Source organism: Manduca sexta, unplaced genomic scaffold, assembly GCF_014839805.1.
Source record: "Manduca sexta isolate Smith_Timp_Sample1 unplaced genomic scaffold, JHU_Msex_v1.0 HiC_scaffold_60, whole genome shotgun sequence".
NCBI lineage: Eukaryota > Metazoa > Arthropoda > Insecta > Lepidoptera > Sphingidae > Manduca > Manduca sexta.
The window spans coordinates 48029-68757 of NW_023595407.1; the positions used below are offsets into that span (position 1 = coordinate 48029).

Below are 20729 nucleotides of genomic sequence, written 5' to 3' on the forward strand. Positions count from 1 at the left end.
TTTTAGAGTGTTTTGATCAACTAGTGGGGTTCGTGTTTTCATTTAATGTCGTTATGTCGTCACCACTCTATATGTGCATATAAAACATTGCTTCATGCCCAATTTCAGGATTCTAGGTCGACTGAAAGTACCCTTTAGGTTTTGATTCTGTTGCGAGTTTAGAAAATTTGCAGAAATTTGGGGCTTAAACGGCAATATCTTTTGATTGCGTTGCCTTAGAAATTTGTTTTTTCACAGCTACAAGGGACAGTAGACCTGAATATTTGATATCGTGATGTCCTCCACTTTGTGTTCTTTGTGTGTTGGTAGTGGAATAAAACAACAAAGTAAACAGTAAGTTCAGCACAGCACACCGGAGACGTCCGCCTAGCGCCGCTAACGGCCCGGCAGTGTTGCGTTACCGTTGGGCTGTACTGATCTTTAATATCAATACATCACAACATGGAACGATATTCTTGCATTGAATACGTTAACTTTAAGACGATAAAGCAACAGTGGCGGTCGCAAAGCAGGTTTTTTATTTTCCGGCTTTGCTATAACTAAATCGGCCATTAAAATCACGGGTAAGGACATCCTTACCTACCCGGCGTACCCTGAGCAGACGCTCATCAGTTAATCTACGTTCAAAGAATGTCGTTGTATTAGTTTCTTGTAAAACTCGGCGGATGCTTTAGGAGTCCTAGTTCGTTCTGGAGACGTGAAGTCCACTTGGTAGAGGCCGAACCTCGAGTTGTACCCGTCCCCCCATTCGAAGTTGTCCATGAGAGTCCACGCGGTGTATCCAGCGATGTTGAGTCCGTCTTCCTTGATGCCCAGAAGGATCTAGAAAGAAGATAGATAGGTATTTCTAATATGTTTAACATGTGCTAAGAATCTATACAGGGTAATTTTGACATTGTGCCAAAAATCATACATTTATAAAAAACATTATCACCAAAAAAATCCCAGTTGTATTTTTCTTATTTTTCTTTTTGTTGTTTAATGATTAATAATAATCCGAAAATCGACTACCAATAATACCTATGAAAGATTACATTACGACAGAAACTGCAACAGTAATCTCAAAGAGAAGGCAAGTTAAAGAAGGACGTTTAAGCACAAAAGAAAAGCGAGATCATTACCCACAGTTGAGTAGTGAGGTTCAACGGAGATGTCGTAATGATTACAATACTCACATCAACAACATCTGCTGTGAATTTGAGGAACATGCAAAGAATAACGAAATGAGAGATCTATTTCGCAAAGTCAAAGACTTCACCGGAACTCGGAAAGTAAAAACTTGTGTCATTGAGAACGTTTGGACTACTACTAACACATGTTGAACAAGTACTAGACAGGTGGAAACTTTATTATGCAGACTTATATGACGCAAATGACCCTCCAATACAGCACGTCGAATGGTCATCGGAAGAGCTGAATATACTGCGAGCTGAAGTTGAGAAGGCTCTTGATGCTCTTAAGCGTAGAAAGACACCAGGCAGGGACGGCTTCTCGGCTGAACTACTCAAAAGTCTCGGATGCAAAGGAGTCACTGTCATTACGGGAATTTGCAACGCCATTTGGCAGACTGAGAAATACCCAGAACATTGGACAGGGTCGGTGTTCATTATTTTACACAAAAAGGCTACATGAAGGAATGTAGTAATTACAGAACGATTGCACTAATCTCATATGCCAGCAAAATACTGCTGTACATCCTTAACAAGAGGCTTCAAAATAATTTTTCTCGCCAGATACACGAAGAGCAGGCCGGATTTATAAAAGGGAAGGGCACACGGGAGCAAATCCTCAATGTGCGCCAAATTATAGAAAAGAGTAGGGAATTTGATAGACCCGTAATATTGTGCTTTATAGATTACTCCAAAGCCTTTGATTGTGTGCAATGGGACAATTTGTGGACCATCTTGATCGAAATGGGAGTACCTTGTCACTTGGTTGGGCTGATCCAGCAGCTTTACGCCACCAACCGTTGTTCAGTAAAGATAGGGATAAAATTGTCTCAGACTTTCAAAACCAAAAAAGGAGTTCGCCAGGGATGTATCCTTTCCCCAGTTCTTTTTAACATATATGGGGAATCAGACAAACCCTAGAATACTAGGATAGGGGATTTCATGTAGGTGGGAAACGTATATCAGATCCCCGTTACGCCGATGTCACTGTCTTGTTGACTACCTCAAGGACGACATGCGAAAGCTGTTTCAGAAGCTTGAGAGAGAGTGAGAAAATCGGACTCTCAATCAAAAGGGCAAAAACGAAGATCATGGTCGTCGATCGAGAGGGGAAACTGTCAGATACGGGTAATGTCAATCCCGGTATCTAAATGGTTGACCACTACATCTATCTTGGGTCCCAAATTTGCAGTGATGGTAGCTGCGTTCCCGAAATAAAAAGAAGAACCGGCATGGCCAAAGACACTATGGCTCGACTTAAAAGCATATGGGCGAAAAGAGGAATTACCATTAACACCAAAATGCGCCTAATTAGAGCACTCATATTCCCTATATTCCTTTACGGATTAGGAACGTGGACAATTATAGCTCGAGAAAGAGAGAGAATCGATGTGTTTGATATGTGGTGCTGGAGGTAAATGCTGAGAATACCGTGGACCGCCAAACGCACAAACGACTCGAAAGTGAAGACACGCATCCTTGCATACTTCGGACATGTTATACGGAAAGACGACAAAAATCTGGAGAAATGTCATCGTTGGCAATACCGAAGGCACGCGTTCTCGAGGTCGAGCACCAACCCGATGCATAGACCAGATTAAAGACTCGTCTGCCACCAAGTTCCATAAACTAGTTGGAGATGTAATGAACAGAAACCGGTGGAGACAAATAATCCGCTCTAAATGCGATACATCCAGTGATGACCACGATCCTCAGTCATGAAGGACCGACTACAGAGAGAATGCAAATATGGCGTCTGCGTGACAGGGTCGTAGCTAGACTTGAATTTAAGGTAGGGCAGCTGTGGTTACAGCTAGGGCGGTATTAAAAATTGTATTAGATCTGATCTGGTTAATCGATTTTTGGCTTTCTTGATTTGTGAACATGAATGAGTTAGGTTATTACTTATGTAATTGTTAGGGTAATATACAGAATGTAACAAAATCCCTTAAATCCCGAAAGGGAGTTATTCCACCCATCAATACGAACAACTTTTACTATGTGACCAACTTCTAAATCGTGAAATAAAAATCCCGCTGCTCTATATACTTTGATCGAGTAGGTATGAATAATTTGTATGAGAGCTGATTTTTTTAGGGATTTCGAAGCTGGTTTCATAGTAAAAGTTGTTTGTATTAGTGGGTGGAATGACCTCATTCGATATTTAAGGGAGTTTCGTTACATCCTGTACCTCGTATTAGTTGATTATTAAGGTAGGGCATTAGTATTTTGAGGTAGGGGATTGCCCCACAATGTCCCCTCTAGCTACGGCCCTGGTGCGTGAGTGTTTTTATATATAAAAATTCACCTCTTGTAGTAGTGGCATTAACCCATCCCAGTTGGGGGTGAGTAGGCAACGTATCAAATAGCAGACCTTGTTCACCCCTCCTCAATATAGAACCAAACACAGCACCACATTAAACACAAGAAATGTATTACTGTAATTAACAAATCCCCATATATCCATACAACCGTCGGGTGTAGAGGACGGACGGATCCATAAGCGGAAACCACTCACCCTCGGCCACTAATAATTATAGATAAACTATGATGTGTTGCTGTGTACTCCCCAAAGTCGAAAATAAATAAACCCTTGAGTGGAATCATTTGGAAAAAAAACACATCCCGGTTCCGTCCATTATCGGAAAATCGGAACTGTCAGTTTTGACAGCAGTCCTTGGACCTTGTGCGTCGGCGCGTAAAAACGCGCGGTTCTTATCTTTATTAACAATATGTGGCATAAACAGTGTAATAATTATGGATTTTCGTTCTGTAAACGGTGTTATATTTCTAAACAAATTTTTAATATGGGTACATACATTATAATAAAGTTCAAATTACGACTTCAGTATTAGATGTAATTATTAAAGGTTCTACCTACCTGTATTCGACACTAAATGTCGAATAATATACAACATATATAACCGTAATGAATAATATACAACATATATATGGCATGAATTTACTGGTTGGACTCCCCACTGCCAATGTCTCACAGAAAACCAAGTGACAGAGATCGTCGAACTTAGGTCAAGCCATTTGAGCCATTTGATTATATCCCAATTTATGCTATAACAAATTAATAAAATGAATATATAGGGTAATTTTAAACATTGCGTTACTGAATGAAACCACTTATTCATTTCCCAGAAAATAGCACTTTACACTTAGTTACTCGAACCGAAGTCATAGAATAAAAATATATAAGTTTCGAACAAATAAATACCAATAATTAATATTTAAATTTTTCATACCTTAATGTAAACATTTCGGTCTCAAGTACCTACGATGTGATGTTTTGACGGTACTTTAGTTCTGTTAAAAATTGTAAATCAATACCTGTTTTAAATATTCTTTGTAATACTCTATTCTCTCCGTGTCTTGCGACCCGGTAGAGCTGGAGTATCCGTTCTCTGTGACGATGAACTTCATGTCACCATACCGCTCCCTCAGCCACAGTATTTGGTTACGCAGACCTTCGGGATAAACCTGGAAATTCATATTAATTACTATTAATTACGGCCAATTGACAATTTCTAAACGTATACAACGTGCCTAAAATCCGAAATATAGTTTCTTAATTTTTCTACTCTGAGTTCGATTATGTATTTTTAATAGTTTTTAATACTTCATTTCGAAGAAAAAAATTAAAAAGAGAAAAATTCTTGTTGACGTCATACATACGGTTGAATGAAGTAGTTCCTTGGACCACCTTACTAATTATTTAAAAAAACTAAAACACCGTAATTTCTCAATGTCAAATGTCAATATAACGATAGGTATGTCTGGTATGTCACAACCTCAGAACAATGACAAGCAGTCACAACTGTAACTTTCAAAGAAAGAGACAAAAACAAAAAAACTGTCACTTCACTTCTTTTTTACTGCAAAGCAAAGGTCATTACGTCTTGAGCCGTATATATGATGTCATTCGGTGTTTACGTCGTATTAGAATAAAACAAAATTCAAAGTGAAAATCATGAATGAAAATATGTGAGTTTTGAAAAAAGAAAAAACATGGGTCTCATAATTTCAGATCTAGTTTTATAAAATATAAACATTTACATTGAAAAAATTTAATGTTGTCAATTATGATAAAGAATTTCGCTCTTGGACCGACTGTTACTAAAATTTATGATTAAAGAGAATTCTCTTTGATTCAATCAATCAGGAAGTTTGACATAATTACAGACTAAGATGTTTTTATTACATAGAAACGTTGTCCGAGCTCAATATTGGCAAGACCGCGACTAGCAATTATCTTAATTACTAGTCGGCTTACTAACATTTTGTATTTTTATAAATAAAATGCTTTCCTGTGTTTTTAGACGATGTATAAATTATATTCCAACTGTGAATGAAAAACTTTTCGTTTCATATGTTAGTAATAAGTATACACTATTTAACTTATTTTTAATTAATAAATGCATTTTATTCGACGCTCATGGCGACCAGAGACCAATAAACTACATGGCCACGGCGATCGACGCTCGGGCCGTATCAATGCGAGCTGCTAGGGCTGTAAATAGTGCGCTGTTTTTATGTGCAATTTTGTTAGTCTATGACGCGTCTAGTTGTAAAACGTCATTGATTACAGATGACATATTTTCAACGGATTCTATCAGCGATTAAAAATAAGTCAAATACCCTATTAAATGACAAAATAGGACGATCTTAAAACGGCTGAATAAATTCTATTAAAACCTGAACACTTTAAATCCATTGTCCAGGCTTGACAGATTCTACATGTACTCCCGTGGCTACTTTGCTTTCTGAACATTGTCTATCTTTAGGTCAAAACTCACAAACAACCACGAGGAATGTGCACGCTTCCAATCAGGTTGTACTTCGTATGTCACGTTGATCTCCGGCAAACCTTGGGTCATGTCACGTACCTCGCCCTCTTCCGCCAAACGCGTTAGTCGACTCGTGTAGTGGTTCACTGCGTAGTAGTCAAATGTACCTGCAAATTGATTTGATTTGTGCAAGAACAGCCCACTCCACGCGTTCCTGAGAAAAAGGGTCTTGACAGACGGACGGACGGACGGACAAAAAAGTGATCCTATAAGGATTCTGTTTTTTACTATCGAGGTACGGAACCCTAAAAAAAGAGGTAAGACTATAAACTAGTAGTTTATAGGTTAGTCCTGGAACGCTACACTTACTATCATTATGGCGGGTATTAAATCAAATGTAAACAGAAAAGGATACAAACATCCCGCCACCAGCAAACGCACCAGGATCTCACCTCTAATGAACTCAATTTCCTCGTCAGTAAACGCTGGCAGGGTCGACTTGGAGTAACCCTTAGTCTTGCTCTCCTCAGCAATAATTTTTTCCACCACTGGCGGCCAGCCTCCCTCTTTTGAGTACACGGCGTGGGAGTAGCGACCGACCTAGTAAATTGAGGTTATTATTAACCTGTTATCTTCTTGGTATAAGTATATGGTATTCGGACCATGTGGTATTGCGTTCAAATCTCATGTGGCGAGTTGGCGTCAGGAATTCGACCAGTCGTAAAGTTAAGCCAAATCGCTTTAGTAACTGGTTTGCGAAAAAATTTTTACGCCTCACATTGAGGGAAATACAAGTGGAAGTTACGATTAGGCTGTATAACAAATAAAATTTTAACGAAAAAAAAACGATTACAAAATTCACTATAATCCAAAAAATAATAGAACTTTATACACCCTAAACTTACTGGTGGTAGGTTTCTCATATGTGAGAGTCCGCCTGGGTAGGTACCACCGCAATGTCTATTTCTGCCGCAAAGTTGCCGTGTGTAGTCACTGTTGTGTTCCGGTTTGAAGAAAATTGTAGCCAGTGTAACTACTGGACATAATCAGACTTAACATCTCACGTCTCAGGATGGCGAGCGCAATGGAATACCAAACAATACTTTGTAATTCAAGGCCTTGGATGATGTTTCTAGTGTTTATGGGCGGTCGTATGGCTTACCATCAGGCGAACGGCAAGCTCGTCTCGTCATTCAAAGCAATAAGAAAAAAACACACACACACACACACATACACGCCTTTTATTCCCGAAAGGGTAGACAGAGGCGGAACTGATGAATTTTCCGCTGTGTGTTTTCCGTCCCATAATGTGATAGGAGGTAGGTTTATCGCCATACCGGGTACAAATTCCAGTCTCCGGGCTGATACTGAGTAGAAATACCCAATATCACCGCCCGACCCGGAGATCGAACCCGAGACCTCAGCTCTGCAGTCGTACCGTAATGCAACTACGACACCGCTGTCATTTTTAACAGTCGTATAATATAACCAGTTTTTGCCCGCGGCTCCCTCCGCGTGATAAAGTTTTCCGGGCTAAAGTTTTCTGTTATAAATGTCACGCTATATATTTGCCTGGGATAGAAAAGTAGTCAATGTTCTTTCCAGGGTCTCAAACTACTTCCATACCAAATTTCATCCAAATCCGTTGGGTAGTTTTTAACTTTAACGCGACAGACAGGCATACAAATGCAGCGGGAGACTTTGTTTTATAATATATTTCTTAGAACTTTTAAGGGGAACAATTTTGTAATACATATAAATCTTTCGTAACTTTAAACGCTGATTCAGCGCCCACAACGGAAGCTTTCAAGAGGAATCAATTTCCCGTTTTTGCAAATTTTTTTATTGAAGCTCCGCTCCTACTGGTCGTAGCGTGATGATATTCACCCTATATCCTTCCCCGATAAATGAGTTTTTAAACAGTAAAATTTATTTTTTTCAATTTGAAATAATTTCTGAGATTAGCGCGTCCAAATTAAAAAATTCTTCGGTTTTATATTACAATATAGATTGTGTGATAAAAATATCGCTATATATTTTCCCAGGATAGAAAGTAGCCTATGTTCTTTCCAGTCTCTAACTATCTCCATACCAAATTTTATAGAAATCCGTTGGGTAGTTGTTGAGTTTATCGCTGGGGTCTTTGTTCTCTAATATATTTTTTAATTTCTGTTTTGAGAGGAAAAATTCCGTCATACATAATTGTTGCATAACTTTAACCGTTTACGCAGCGCACGTAACGGAAGCTCGCAAAAGTAATAAATTTTCCCGTTTTTGCAACATTTTTCATTACTGCTCCGTTCCGATTGGTCATAGCGTGATTATATATAGCTTATAACCATTCTCAATAAATATGCTATCCAACACTAAAAGAATTTTTCAATTCGAGCCGGTAGTTCTTGAGATTAGCGCGTTCAAACAAACAAACTTTTTAGTTTTATATAATAGTATAGATATGGGTTTGGCTTGTTCTAAGTATACCACTGTTATGTTAGGGGTTATGTGATATTGAATTTGATTGAATTACCGACGATTGTTTTGTATGTAAATCAATGGCGAAGGGCGAAGTTTTTCCAAAGGTAACACGACACAACTTATAGGTACTAAAAAGTGCAAATAACCGTTGCGTGCAAATCGTTCTAATAATTGTAAAATTTTACATAAATTTTATATAAGCGGCGATAGCCTAGTTGGGTGTGGGACGGACTGCCAAGACGAATGTCCGCAGGTTCAAATCCTAAGGCACACACCTCTGACTTTTCTAAAAAATCATGTGTGTATTCGTAGTGAATTTATCGTTCGCTTTAACGGTGAAGGAAAACATCGTGAGGAAACCTGCACATCTGAGAAGTTCTCTACAGGAATTTCGAAGGTGTGTGAAGTCTACCAATCCGCACTAGGCCAGCGTGGTGGACTAAGGCCTAATCCCTCTCAGTAGTAGAGGAGGCCCGTGCTCAGCAGTGGGCAAGTATATAATACAGGGCTGATATTATTATTATTATTTTGGACCTTGTGCGTCGGCGCGTAAAAACGCGCGGTTCTTATCTTTATTAACAATATGTGGCATAAACAGTATAATAATTATGGATTTTCGTTCTGTAAACGGTGTTATATTCCTAAACAAAATTTTAATATGGGTACATACATTATAATAAAGTTCAAATTACGACTTCAGTATTAGATGTAATTATTAAAGGTTCTACCTACCTGTATTCGACACTAAATGTCGAATAATATACAACATATATAACCGTAATGAATAATATACAACATATATATGGCATGAATTTACTGGTTGGACTCCCCACTGCCAATGTCTCACAGAAAACCAAGTGACAGAGATCGTCGAACTTAGGTCAAGCCATTTGAGCCATTTGATTATATCCCAATTTATGCTATAACAAATTAATAAAATGAATATATTGGGCAATTTTAAACATTGCGTTACTGAATGAAACCACTTATTCATTTCCCAGAAAATAGCACTTTACACTTAGTTACTCGAACCGAAGTCATAGAATAAAAATATATAAGTTTCGAACATATAAATACCAATAATTAATATTTAAATTTTTCATACCTTAATGTAAACATTTCGGTCTCAAGTACCTACGATGTGATGTTTTGACGGTACTTTAGTTCTGTTAAAAATTGTAAATCAATACCTGTTTTAAATATTCTTTGTAATACTCTATTCTCTCCGTGTCTTGCGACCCGGTAGAGCTGGAGTATCCGTTCTCTGTGACGATGAACTTCATGTCACCATACCGCTCCCTCAGCCACAGTATTTGGTTACGCAGACCTTCGGGATAAACCTGGAAATTCATATTAATTACTATTAATTACGGCCAATTGATAATTTCTAAACGTATACAACGTGCCTAAAATCCGAAATATAGTTTCTTAATTTTTCTACTCTGAGTTCGATTATGTATTTTTAATAGTTTTTAATACTTCATTTCGAAGAAAAAAATTAAAAAGCGAAAAATTCTTGTTTACGTCATACATACGGTTGAATGAAGTAGTTCCTTGGACCACCTTACTAATTATTTAAAAAAACTAAAACACCGTAATTTCTCAATGTCAAATGTCAATATAACGATAGGTATGTCTGGTATGTCACAACCTTAGAACAATGACAAGCAGTCACAACTGTAACTTTCAAAGAAAGAGACAAAAACAAAAAAAACTGTCACTTCACTTCTTTTTTACTGCAAAGCAAAGGTCATTACGTCTTGAGCCGTATATATGATGTCATTCGGTGTTTACGTCGTATTAGAATAAAACAAAATTCAAAGTGAAAATCATGAATGAAAATATGTGACTTTTGAAAAAAGAAAAAACATGGGTCTCATAATTTCAGATCTAGTTTTATAAAATATAAACATTTGAGTACATTGAAAAAATTTAATGTTGTCAATTATGATAAAGAATTTCGCTCTTGGACCGACTGTTACTAAAATTTATGATTAAAGAGAATTCTCTTTGATTCAATCAATCAGGAAGTTTGACATAATTACAGACTAAGATGTTTTTATTACATAGAAACGTTATCCGAGCTCAATATTGGCAAGACCGCGACTAGCAATTATCTTAATTACTAGTCGGCTTACTAACTTTTGTATTTTTATAAATAAAATGCTTTCCTGTGTTTTAGACGATGTATAAATTAAATTCCAACTGTGAATGAAAAACTTTTCGTTTCATATGTTAGTAATAAGTATACACTATTTAACTTATTTTTAATTAATAAATGCATTTTATTCGACGCTCATGGCGACCAGAGACCAATAAACTACATGGCCACGGCGATCGACGCTCGGGCCGTATCAATGCGAGCTGCTAGGGCTGTAAATAGTGCGCTGTTTTTATGTGCAATTTTGTTAGTCTATGACGCGTCTAGTTGTAAAACGTCATTGATTACAGATGACATATTTTCAACGGATTCTATCAGCGATTAAAAATAAGTCAAATACCCTATTAAATGACAAAATAGGACGATCTTAAAACGGCTGAATAAATTCTATTAAAACCTGAACACTTTAAATCCATTGTCCAGGCTTGACAGATTCTACATGTACTCCCGTGGCTACTTTGCTTTCTGAACATTGTCTATCTTTAGGTCAAAACTCACAAACAACCACGAGGAATGTGCACGCTTCCAATCAGGTTGTACTTCGTATTTCACGTTGATCTCCGGCAAACCTTGGGTCATGTCACGTACCTCGCCCTCTTCCGCCAAACGCGTTAGTCGACTCGTGTAGTGGTTCACTGCGTAGTAGTCAAATGTACCTGCAAATTGATTTGATTTGTGCAAGAACAGCCCACTCCACGCGTTCCTGAGAAAAAGGGTCTTGACAGACGGACGGACGAACGGACAAAAAAGTGATCCTATAAGGATTCTGTTTTTTACTATCGAGGTACGGAACCCTAAAAAAAGAGGTAAGACTATAAACTAGTGGTTTATAGGTTAGTCCTGGAACGCTACACTTGCTATCATTATGGCGGGTATTAAATCAAATGTAAACAGAAAAGGATACAAACATCCCGCCACCAGCAAACGCGCCAGGATCTCACCTCTAATGAACTCAATTTCCTCGTCAGTAAACGCTGGCAGGGTCGACTTGGAGTAACCCTTACTCTTGCTCTCCTCAGCAATAATTTTTTCCACCGCTGGCGGCCAGCCTCCCTCTTTTGAGTACACGGCGTGGGAGTAGCGACCGACCTAGTAAATTGAGGTTATTATTAACCTGTTATCTTCTTGGTATAAGTATATGGTATTCGGACCATGTGGTATTGCGTTCAAATCTCATGTGGCGAGTTGGCGTCAGGAATTCGACCAGTCGTAAAGTTAAGCCAAATCGCTTTAGTAACTGGTTTGCGAAAAAATTTTTACGCCTCACATTGAGGGAAATACAAGTGGAAGTTACGATTAGGCTGTATAACAAATAAAATTTTAACGACAAAAAACGATTACAAAATTCACTATAATCCAAAAAATAATAGAACTTTATACACTCTAAACTTACTGGTGGTAGGTTTCTCATATGTGAGAGTCCGCCTGGGTAGGTACCACCGCAATGTCTATTTCTGCCGCAAAGTTGCCGTGTGTAGTCACTGTTGTGTTCCGGTTTGAAGAAAATTGTAGCCAGTGTAACTACTGGACATAATCAGACTTAACATCTCACGTCTCAGGATGGCGATCGCAGCGGAATACCAAACAATACTTTGTAATTCAAGGCGTTGGATGATGTTTCTTGTGTTTATGGGCGGTTGTATGGCCTACCATCAGGTGAGCGGCAAGCTCGTCTCGTCATTCAAAGCAATAAGAAAAAAACACACACACACACACACACACATACACGCCTTTTATTCCCGAAAGGGTAAACAGAGGCGGAACTGATGAATTTTTCGCTGTGTGTTTTCCGTCCCATAATGTGATAGGAGGTAGGTTTATCGCCATACCGGGTACAAATTCCAGACTCCGGGCTGATACTGAGTAGAAATACCCAATATCACCGCCCGACCCGGAGATTAAACCCAAGACCTCAGCTCTGCAGTCGTACCACAATGCAACTACGACACCGCTGTCATTTTTAACAGTCGTAGAATATAATCAGCTTTTGCCCGCGGCTCCCTCTGCGTTATAAAGTTTTCCGGGCTAAAGTTTTCTGTTATAAATGTCACGCTATATATTTGCCTGGGAAAGAAAAGTAGTCAATGTTCTTTCCAGGGTCTTAAACTATTTCCATTCCAAATTTTATCGAAATCCGTTGGGTAGTTTTTGAGTGTATCGCGTTCAATCAGGCAGACAGGTCTTTGGTCTATAATATATTTAAAAAAAAAATGTGAGGAAAGTTCCGTCATACATTATTATTGCATAGCTTTAACTGTTTACACAGCGTAAGTAACGGAAGCTCGCATTACTTGTAACGTTACCAATTATACTTACATATATACTCTGTTAACGTTACTAATGTCTTTCTAATAGTCTGTGGTTATAATGTGAATGATTAACTCGCAATTAGAACTACCAATCAGCATCATCATGGCTTTGAATTGTCATTGCACTCACGTACGTCCGAATGGCGCCTGCATAAATAGGCGTGCAACGCGACTTCCCCCCTTTTTCAACTATTATCTTTGGCCGTGGCACTACATATTGTCAGACACATCGTTGTTCCTGCTAGGGTGAGTGTGCCAATTTACTAACCGCTAACTATGTATTCTGGGCATCAGGGCTTGTGAGCTGTCACGAGTCGCTGGCGCGGAATGTAAGCCTAGCTTGCATTCCGACCTGGTGGATTCTGATTCCAGGTTCTTCTTTTCCTTCCACGGCGTGTTTTAACGGTGCACTTCTACGGTGCGGATCACGGTGCCGTTGCTACGGCTGACGGACGGGAGAGCTGCCTCCCGACCACGTCCAGCTGCGCACCATCATCGTCGGGTGTACTGACCCCGACCGACTGCCCGCGAGCTGCCGCCGGAGCCGACCACGTGCACACCACCAGCGTCGCGGGAGCTGACACCTGACCACGTACACACCCTGCTCACCCACGTGGCCTTCCAACTACCTAGCAAGCTACCGCCGGAGCCAGCCACGTGTAGCATCTACGTGCCGTTCGCCTGAATCGGAGTTCCCCAGGCCAGTGACTCATGTTGCATAACACCAGCAACCAGTACCGAGTGTAACGCGGAGGTGTAAAAATAAAGCCCGTACCACGTAATTACCCTGAGTTTTCAATTGTCTCCCATCTAACTATCTGCGGGCAGGCTCCCAACCGCCGCATTCTGCTCCATCCCCATTAGTCATAGCGTGGTGATATATTACTTATAACCATTCTCAATAAATAGGCTATCCACCACTAAAATAATTTTTCAATTCGAGCCGGTAGTACCTGAGATTAGCGCATTCAAACAAACTAACTTTTTAGTTTATATAATAGTATAGATATGGGTTTGGCTTGTTCTAAGTATGCCACTGCTATGTTGCGGCTTATGTGATATTGAATTCGATGGAATTGCCGACGACTGCTTTGTATATAAATCGATGGCGAAGGGCGGTTAATCGTTTCGTGCAAATCATTCTTATGATAGTAAAATCTATATATATATAAAAATGAATCCCTATTTCCCTTGGTCACGCTATCACGCGTGAACGGCTGGACCGATTTCACTATTTTCTTTGTTGTGTTTGTTATTGTCAGGAGAAGGTTCTTATAAAATAAAAATAACAAAAAATTGCGCGGAAAATTATAAAGTTTAAGAAAAGTTAACTAAAATATTAATTTTATATAACTGTCAATTGTTTGAAATAATTGTTAGCGATAAACAGAATGTGCGCTGCAAATTTATAGTTAAGACGCGACAATATCTGTCGGGTCAGCTAGTTTTACATAAATTACGAAAAGGAAAGCCGGCAGGAATCGGGTTGTATGGACTCTTTGCCATAGTTAATATATTATTATTCTAATTTACCATGTACTGCCTCGCTGTCTCCGCCAACTCCTCATCTTCAGGGGTGAATGGTTCGTACCACATCAGATGATTAGCCAGTGTCAATTCACCTGGAGTACAAGAATTAAGGGTTTGACGAAGCGAAATTTAAAAAGCAAAATCTAAAACTTATCTTTATAAATAAGCATGGGAGTTGGTATTTGTTTAATTTTTCAGTCATTTACTCTCAGAAAACACGTTTCTTTCAACTCCTATTTTTATATGTGAAGGTCAGAGATGCTTTCTATAGTGTTTTTTCTCAAATTACCTTTTTTTATTTTCAAAGAAAGCAGTATGATGTAATTAATCATTCTGATAGCTTTATTGGTATTCACATAGCATGATTTCTCTTAAGGACTACTGTCTTTTCCCTCTTCCTTCATAAAAAAGGCTCTAGAAAATAATACTAACCTTGGTACATCTCTCTGAACTCCTTGTCATAAATCCTATAAGCCTTCGCGTGGGCCAACAACACATTTTTATTGCACAGATAAGTGCCGACTTCAGGGTCATATATTCCTGGTGCGTTGGTGCCATAACTATAAGTGCCATCACAAAACGATAAGGGTTCATTGATGGTGATCCAGATCTTGACCCTGTCTGCGAAGTGGGAGAAGACCACGCGTGCGTAGTCTCCGAACCAGTCCACAATGAGGGGATTAGTCCACCCGCCTGGAATTATTGGTTAGCTTGTTAGGAGTTTTTTTTAGATTAATGGAGCCGAGCATAAAAATTCGCGACTTTAAGAATCTGAAATATGCGTTGATTATCTTATCACATGCTAGAGGATTATTCCGTGATAAAGTTTGTCTGTGCTAATTAAGAAGAGGGAAACTTACCTAAATCCTGTAGACTTTGCGGCAGATCCCAGTGGTACAGCGTCACCATCGGCTGAATGCCCTTCTCAAGGAGTCCGTCGATCACGTTGTTGTAGTAGTTGAGTCCGTCCTCACTAATTTTGTCGGCGAAACCGTTCGGCAGCAGTCGACTCCAGGCAATGGAGAAGCGGTAGAAGTGCAGGCCAAGCTCAGCAGCCATCTCGATGTCGCGCCTCCAGAGGTGGTAGGAGTCACAAGCCACGTCTCCATTCGCCAGGTCAGCTATGAAATGGGGCTTGTCGTGTACAAACCTGTCCCAAATGTTCTCGGCTTTATCTAAATAAAAAAAAACGAATTAACACTCAGATTAAATTTAAAGATCGGAATTATAAACTACAGGATTAAATATTTTAAAAGAATCTTGGAATTTATATTTACCACTAGCATTCCAGCCGCCTTCCACCTGGTATGCTGCTGAAGCAGCTCCAAACTGGAATCCCGGGGGGAAGTCCAGCTCCTCGCATGCTACTGCTGCTACCAAGAAACTGGAAAAAATTACATTTTATAAACAATTTATTTGGGAAAAGGCTTTTCAACATATTATTTTTTGCGAGCGTTTTGATTATTAGCAACCGCTAAATTTACCTTTTCTGAGCCAATTATTTAGTCATAACTTTATCTGGATCAAACATAAACCTTTCCCCCTTAGAGCTAAAAGTTACGATCATGAAATTTGGACCCAAAATACTGATAGCGTATCAGATTTTGTAGTTAGATAATATAACATTTTAACGTATCATATCGGAATCAGTCTTAATAATGCTCCATATTAACCATATTTTGTTTTTGTTTTATTTTATATTCTTAAAATTGTATTCTTTCCCTTTTTTTACACAGTTCATTTCAAGTTAAGTTTGTGAAAATATTTAATTTTAGTTTTAGATTTAGAATTTATACATTTGTTTTGAATCTCAACTCTTTAAATACTTAGTATTGCTTGTGTGTGTCTTTTGTTTTAATTGCGATTAAAGTGTATGTGTATCATTTTGCAAATTGTTCTTTTTTTATCACAAATAGTGCATGGTGTGACTGCCTTAAGAAGGTGTTACTCTTATATTTTATAATATTGTTTCTCTTTTATTTAGTGTAAGCAACATTGTAACAACAACTGGCTGTCCTAAATAAATAAATAAATGTATCAGTTGTATTTACAGATCAAGATAACGACCATCCATGAATGGGCGATTTAAGTTGTCAATATACAAGGATCTTATATATTCGGGTCCACTTGTGATAATCTTTTTCCCCGATAGTGCTAAACAACAGATAAAATTATATTTATGGATATCATGGAACTGGCTTTTGATCGTGGTTCCACCCGCCTTGTGACAACAAAACGCATGAAGTTTTTATCTCAGAAAGGTTAAGTGGAGGTGTAACTAAGGCAACTAATCGCAATGTGTTTCCATGACGTGATAGGACCGAATCTATCGTCATGTCAAGAAATTGTATGCCGGTCTGATACTGACCAAAAAGTCAGTTATCAACTACATGATCAGTACTAGCATTATCTAGAACAGGGATCACCGCTGCTGATCCTGGCGTACAGGTATTGTAGTGGTGGGTGTGTGGGAAAGTCTCTCTCCTATAGAGGGAAAAAAGTATTGCGTCAACATCATATAGTATAGGGGCAGGTAGAAAGAAAATATGGCCGGATTACTGTCCTAGGATTTAAACGCCAAATCTCCGTTTGATGCCTTTCATTGGCGGGAAGAAGATATCAGTTGCGGGCAGCGTCCAGCCCCGAAGGAGGTGGAGGCAATGAGTGCCTCCATACGGCGAGCTGTCGTGGAGGGGTGATGTCTCAGGCTGGAGGCCCCGATAGCGGGACTCCGTATCGTCGCGGTAGTGTGGCCTGTCTTGGCTGGACAGACGCTACGGCGCGGCAACCTTTCGGTTGGCACAGATACTCACCGGGCATCCGCCCTGTGGAATGGGGGCTTTGGAGAATTCCACAACGGTATTCTCTGCCTGTCGTAATAGGCGGGTCGTCGTTTTGTGCTTCTTTGCACACCTCAGTTGACCTCCGGGATGGACGGCAGTAGTCTCATGCTGCCGTTGATGCCGAGAGCGTCTTTCGGTGCGCGGGGGCTTGAGAGCGTTTATACGTTCGCAATACAACTACACCAGGGGTAAATTGTAAGCTTATTTTAAAACTATTAAGGAATGAACACTTACCTAAACAGTACCAGTTTTGTAGAAAACATCTCGATCACTGAATGATGAGAGTATTTCTTAGCGTATAAAAGCAAAACAATGTAATCTGTGAATTGTATTTTCTTATCTTTTTAGATAAAGAATCTAATATCTATAATAATATCAACCCTGTATCATACTGTACCATTGCTGAGCATAGACCCCCTAATACGGTGAAGGTTTAGGCCTTAGTCCACCAAGCTGGACTGGTGCGAATTGGTAGACTTCACACACCCTCAAAATTCCTATAGAGAACTTCTTAGGTATACAGGTTTCCTCACATTGTTTTCCTTCACTGTTAAATCAAGCAGTTATTCACAAAGCATCTGAACATATTATAAATCAAAGTTCTCTTTTCTGTCTGTTTGTATGTTGTCGGTTTTCTCAAATCTACTGAACGAATTTTTATGAAAATTGGTATGGAGATAGTTTCAGACCCTGGGAAGGTTATACGCTACTTTCTATCCCAGGAAAATACATAGCAGGATTTTTATCCCGAAAAACTCCTTAACGCGGGTAAAGAAAGTAACAAAAGCTAGTACACACATAATTTTTAGAAAAGCCTTTGGAAATTGACCCTGCAGACATTCGTGTCAGCAGTCCATTTCACACCCAACTAGGCTATCGCCGCTTAGAGTATCTATTCTAAAAGAATTTGCGGCAGGTTCAAAAAGTAGGGTGTAGTTCTGTGGCGGTCTTAGCTGGCGGAGTTAAAAAAGGTCCCCGAATTCAACAATTTGTTGGTTAGAATGGCGATCTAAAAAGTCTTCAGCTAACAGCCGTTTTCAATAAACGATCTCAATCTCAATGCTCAATCGGATTCCGTAAAAGAACAAATAAAAATAACTTATTTATAAGTATGTCAAAAATACTTTGTTCTGATTGGTCCATCTTTATGATAGATCCGCGCGAGGTCATAAAAGTTACTTCCATGATTTACGTCTTAATTGAGTTTAAAATTCAAGATGGCGTGCGATTTATAAAAAAAATATTTGAAATTTCACATACGAATGTATTAAAGCCGTAATGATGTACAGTCTGCGAAAGTAGCTGGACTAAAAACTTCAAAATGTGTCCAAATGTACTTTCACTCGATTTTTTAAAATCTAAAATAAAGTAAAACATAAGTTTATTTTGTTTATAAAAATCAATTGTTAATATAGACACAAAAGTTTAATTCCATTTTGAAAATTTTAATTTATTCAGCTACTTCTGTGGCTGATTTTACTCATGTATGAAAGTGCATTTAATGGAAATTATCTTTTTACTAAGTACCGAATATGTGGTTTAATTATTATGCCGAATAGGAGAGATATTGGTTTCTTCGCCGATTGCGAGTTCGAATCTCGAAGGATAATAAGTAATTAAGAGTAATCTGATATTTACAGTTAACCAATCCGATTTTGGGCTGAAAATATTTACATGAATTTTTTTTAAATACCTACAGCACGACAAATGACGCCACTGCATCTGATGGTAAGTGGAGTGGGGTCTAATCAAAAGTCGACATATGAGAGATAGTACCTCGACAGTCGACACAATTATGCCGGCCTGTTGGAACCGGATTACAGGCTGATCCTGGAACACGACACACTTACGTGGGCCACTATGGCGGGTTTTAACACCTTGTGTACGGTGGTCCCTATCTGAACGGATATAAAATATACCACCAGTGTTATGTTAAGATTAAGTAAAGTCATGTGCTAATATTTAGTACATTGCTCCATTATGACCGATAATAGCTTATCTTATTCGTTGGTATCAAGATAGTTAAATATGTTAGCGCTTACCTAATTTATCATTCAAACGCCTGCCGAAATCTAATAGCAATGAATAAGCCGTACGCATTTTGCTTGTCTATTTTTGTGCAGGAGTTTGAATTTTGTTAGTGGATTAAGCACACAGATTCACATCTTTTATACTAAAAAGCGTCGATAGAGGCGAAACTAATTGGCATTCGTTTCGGGCTATTATAGTATTTAGTTCTTTGTTATCACGAAGGCAACAAAAAATCCGAAATGTCGAGAGAAAATCATAATAATATAAATAATCGCGATAAAATCCAAAAATAGTTTTATTTTAATATCTAATATTTGTTTTGTTGGTTTCATTGTTTCTTCGTAAACATAAGAAATCATTATTCAGTTCAACCTATTACGGATCGTTATAAATTATATTAGGTACTAAATTTAATCTCACTGATATTGTGCAGAAAACTTATTATACTTAAGTATTTTTGCCTGACGCAAGGATTGAATCCAAGACGTCAGGGCGGTAATCCTAGTGATACATCTACACCGCCGGCGCAGTCAAATTTGGATACAATGGCCATTTCTTTCACACGTTAATGCAATCTATAGTTGCCTTCAATTTACATTCGAAACTATGAAGAATGTAGTTAAGTTCGTCTAATATGTAAAGGGGAATCATTGATTGTGTTGCTATAATTTGCAATGAGTTCTTATGTATTAAGTTGGATATGGTATATATTATACGGGACGTATGAAAATATGAGACTAATGGAACATCATCTTTATGGCGGGAAAATACGAATATGGTAGAACCATATTAGTAACAAAATTAGTTTTAGGTAATGAGGTGAATCGGCCACTTACGTATAATCAATTATTTACTGGACATTTTGTATATACTTAATTAAATCTTTACTTCGGCAGACAACGTGCAGACCGACTATAAATTTTATTGTGAGTAGATAAGTTTTAAATTGCGTAAGTACCTAATATTTCATGTAATTTGTGACCAATGTTTAATGATTCAGTAATTGGAGGCTATGTAAGTTTGTTGAGTTTACCGGATTACTTAACTGTTGGTCGCCGCTTTAAAAGGGTTTTATCTTATTTGATTAAGAGTTTAAGATGTAAAACCTCTTTGCATTGACAGATAATGTTCTCATGATATTTTTTAAAATTTCAAAAGATACGACATACTGATAATATTGATAGTAATGAAATTTATCGTGTGCAATGAAATTCTGAGACGAGTCAAAGCACTCGACTTTCTTTGAGAAATATGCAGTTTGCAGAACGAAATTTAAGCTAAGTCAGTTAAGGCTAGCTGATATATTTTTCCGTATTTCTGTGCAGACCGCATAAGTACCTACTATGTTTCCTGAAGGTAGATCTCTCATATGTGAGAGTCCGCCTGGGTGTCTGATCTGCCACCAAGCAGCTGTG

The 20729-nt window shown here is 38.5% G+C and overlaps 1 protein-coding gene across 1 annotated transcript; it reads right to left on the bottom strand.

Annotated features, from left to right (window-relative positions):
• Positions 1–327: 327 nt before the first annotated feature.
• LOC115444580 (myrosinase 1) lies at positions 328–17563 on the bottom strand (the record flags this gene model as incomplete). The annotated part of the gene is given in 9 exon segments (XM_030170407.2): positions 328–822; positions 4509–4658; positions 5975–6132; positions 6418–6565; positions 14444–14532; positions 14873–15133; positions 15301–15615; positions 15718–15824; positions 17518–17563. Coding segments are annotated over 9 exon segments (1467 nt in total). The 3' UTR covers positions 328–612.
• Between the last annotated feature and the right edge of the window lie 3166 nt (positions 17564–20729).